This window comes from Mastomys coucha, unplaced genomic scaffold (genome assembly GCF_008632895.1).
Source record: "Mastomys coucha isolate ucsf_1 unplaced genomic scaffold, UCSF_Mcou_1 pScaffold21, whole genome shotgun sequence".
NCBI lineage: Eukaryota > Metazoa > Chordata > Mammalia > Rodentia > Muridae > Mastomys > Mastomys coucha.
Window position 1 is genome coordinate 141,200,333 of NW_022196904.1, and position 3,645 is coordinate 141,203,977.

General features: G+C 45.1%; 1 protein-coding gene across 1 annotated transcript in view; it reads right to left on the reverse strand.

Annotated features, from left to right (window-relative positions):
• Fads2 (fatty acid desaturase 2) overlaps positions 1 to 3,645 on the reverse strand; it is a 44,822-nt gene that overhangs the window by 19,564 nt on the left and 21,613 nt on the right. The window contains exon 5 of the mRNA XM_031389654.1: positions 1,504 to 1,629. Coding sequence (XP_031245514.1) covers positions 1,504 to 1,629 — 126 coding nt within the window. The remainder of the gene's footprint in view (positions 1 to 1,503; positions 1,630 to 3,645) is intronic.

Below are 3,645 nucleotides of genomic sequence, written 5' to 3' on the forward strand. Positions count from 1 at the left end.
GTGTGTGTGTGTGTGTGTGTGTGTGTGTGTGTGTGTGTGTGTGTGGTGTGTGTGGTATGTATGGTGTGTATGTGTGTGTGTTTGTGTCACAGTGCATGTGCAGAGGTCGGAGGATAATTCTGTGGATTTGCTTCTTTCCTCCATCATCATGTGGGTCCTAGGGATGAAAGATTATCAGCCTTGGCAGCAAGCACCTTTACCCACTGAGCCATCCCAGTGGTCCTTTATTTTGTTTTTGGCATTTGACTTTGATAAAATCTCATTATTGCCGGGCAGTGGTGGTGATGCCTTTAATCCCAGCACTTGGGAGGCAGAGGCAGGCAGATTTCTGAGTTCAAGGTCAGCCTGGTCTACAGAGTGAGTTCCAGGACAGCCAGGGCTACGCAGAGAAGCCCTGCCTCGAAAAACAAAACAAAACAAAACAAAACAAAACTCATTATCTAGACCCAAGTTAAGCTAGAATTTGAAATCCTCCTGCCTCTACGTCCTATTACCATGCCCAGCTGGGTATACTTTTACTAAAAGAAAATCAGGTGATGGGTGGAGAATCACAGCGGGAAAGTGAAGACCTCAGCGGTAGAACATGTGCTTACCAGGTGTCAGGCACCGAGTGTGAACCCAACACTTCCCCCAAAGAGGGGAATTAAGATCAGTAGCACTGTCAAGTGAAATAGTGTCATGCTGTAAGATACGAACAGGTGGAATACTACACAGTCCCCAAGAGGATGACACGATCTCCCTGGACATGTGGAACAAGGTCTGCAATAAGAGAAGCAGTGAGCTGAGGGATAGAAGGCATGCTTCACTTCTAGTTTTGTTTTTTAAAATCAAGATTTATGCATGTTCATGTGTAAACAGAAGATATTGAGGGCTGGAGTCAGGGCTTAGCAGGAGGCACTTACAAAGCTGTCTGGCATCTCATTAACAGTGGTTACTCTTGGGTCCATAAAACCTGAGGCCAAGAGGTGATGGCGTTAAGACACTAAATATATATTTCTATACTGTTTCACTGTTTGTACCAAGTAGGCCCTATATTTATAAAAAATAAAATGATACTAAAGTAAGTGTGGGTAAATAGAAGGAAGTGTCCTAGCAGTCGAAGATCTGAAGGCTTGTCCTGGCCTAACTGGTAAAATGACCAGGCCTTCCTACTAACCACTTCCTATCTGCTCGAGCCTTGCTTTCTCATCTGCTTATCAGGCTGCTCTTCTCCAGATAATGCTTCCTGCACATGAGCTGGCCCACTAGACCTATCCTGGAGGCCTAGACGTTTCCCTTCCTGAAACATCTGACCCACTTTCCTGTGGGCCGGAGGGACACGCTGAGTCTGTTCAGAGGCTCTGTGTCCAGTACTCTGGAGGAAAGCCACTCTATGTAGATGGCAGCTGGGATAACTTGAGATGACTAGGAAAGGGTTCTGGGTGCTGATGTTCTGGTGGAATGCTGAGCCTACGGGACTCCTTCCCTCCTCCCACGACACCTCCTAATCAACACGATTCATACCTCAAGGGGCTGCCACTCGCCAAGCACAAACACGTGCAGGCTCTTAATGTCTGGGTCCTTGTGGAAGATGTTGGGCTTGGCATGGTGCTGGAAATGTCGATGGTTCCACCAGTTGGCAGAGGCACCCTGTAAGGGGAGAAGAGCTAGGTGAGCCACAAAGACCAATGAACTTGCCAGTGATGGCCCCCCTAATGGGACCCAGGTCCTGGTACCTCGAACACCAATAGCCAGCTTCCCCATCACACAGGGAGTTTGTGCCTGGAGTCCCTGGAAATCGGACTATAACTTCTGAGCCCAGAGTACTGCTCAGTTCTGAAAGAAGTCAAATCAGTTCTCCAGCCTCAGCTTCTCCAGGACTGAGCAAGGAGAAAGCACTTCAGAAACAGTGAAATTATCTCTACCAGGGAACCAGCAGTTTCTTTCCTGGCTTGTGGGCTAGGGAAACTAGGGTATTCACACACACACACACACACACACACACACACACACACACACACACACACACACACGAGTTCAAAGAAGGATTCTCAAAAATAATCAGGACAGAAACAACTCAAATGTCCACAAATCGATATGTGATATCCTTACAACAGAATGGTTTAGATAAACTATAGAAAGGAATGGACTGGGTCATTAAGAGGGCTCAGTGAGTAAAGGTACCTGCCACAAAGCTTGACAACCTGGGTTCAATCCCTGGGACTCATGGTAAAAGGAGAGAACTGATTCCTGAAAGTTGTCCTTGGACCTCTACATATATGCTGTGGTGCCCCTTCCCCTAAATAATAACTACATAAACAAATGTAAAAAAGCATTTTTGTTAGAAAACAGTGGACCCCTAACACACACTATAAGCACAGATGAACCTAGAAACACCACAGAAAGCAAAAGAAGCCAGGAAAAGAAAAAACAAAAACCAACATCCCACTGCTCATGATCTCCATGATGTGAAGCCTGACGGAAGACAGTTGGTGACTGCACAGGTATCCCTAGGCAGTGAGCAGTGAGGAGGAAACAGAGCTGGGATACAGTGGCTAAGGGGCTGTTGATTTGTGGGGGTTTAAGCTGTGGGTGATAACGATGCTCTAAAATTGTATGCCAGAGGTGTCAATGGAATATTCTGCAAGCTACTCCATGCATTCAATTGAAGTGGGCAAATGGCCTTCTGTGTATCTTATATCTCAAAACCACTGTTTTATCCAAATGTTTCCCATGGACCAAAGGCCTTTGTGTAACACCTGAAACAACCAGAGAAAAATACAGGAAAACACTTCAGTGTCTAGACACGAGCAGCCATTTTCTGAAACGACATAGCAAGAATGAGACAGGATGGGAGACAAACTTTGTTGGTTATTCACCAGACAGAAGAATTACAGCCAGAATGCATAAAAAGGCTACAATATGAGACATCAAGAGAATAATCCATTCAACAAGTAGACAGATGTGTTTATGAGGCTGGTGTCAGAGAAGTAAGTACAAATGGCCAGTCTATAAAAAAACGTTCACCATCATTAGCAACAGAGGAAATGCAAGTCACTACTATACCGAGACTCCATCTCATCTCTGTCAAGAGTCACCATCCTCTTGGACTTGAGCTTTGTACAAGGAGATAGGAATGCATCGATTTGCATTCTTCTACATGCTAACCGCCAGTTAAGCCAGCACCATTTGTTGAAAATGCTGTCTTTTTTCCACTGGATGGTTTTAGCTCCTTTGTCAAAGATTAAGTGACCATAAGTGTGTGGGTTCCTTTCTGGGTCTTCAATTCTGTTCCATTGATCTACCTGCCTGTCACTGTACCAATACCATGCAGTTTTTATCACAACTGCTCTGTATACAGCTTAAGGTCCAGGATGGTGATTCCACCAGAGGTTCCTTTATTGTTGAGAATAGTTTTCCCTATCCCAGGTTTTGTGTTATTCCAGATGAATTTGCAAATTGCTCTTTTTTTTTCTTTTAGATATTTTCTTTATTTACATGTAAATTTCTCCATTCCCAGTTTCCCCTCCAAAAAACAAAGAAACAAACAAAAACAACAAAAACAAACCCCTGTTGCTTCCCACTTCCCCACGCCTGGCACCCCGCCCTCTCCCACTTTCTGGCCCTGGCATTCCCCTACATTGGGGCACAGAACCTTCACAGGGC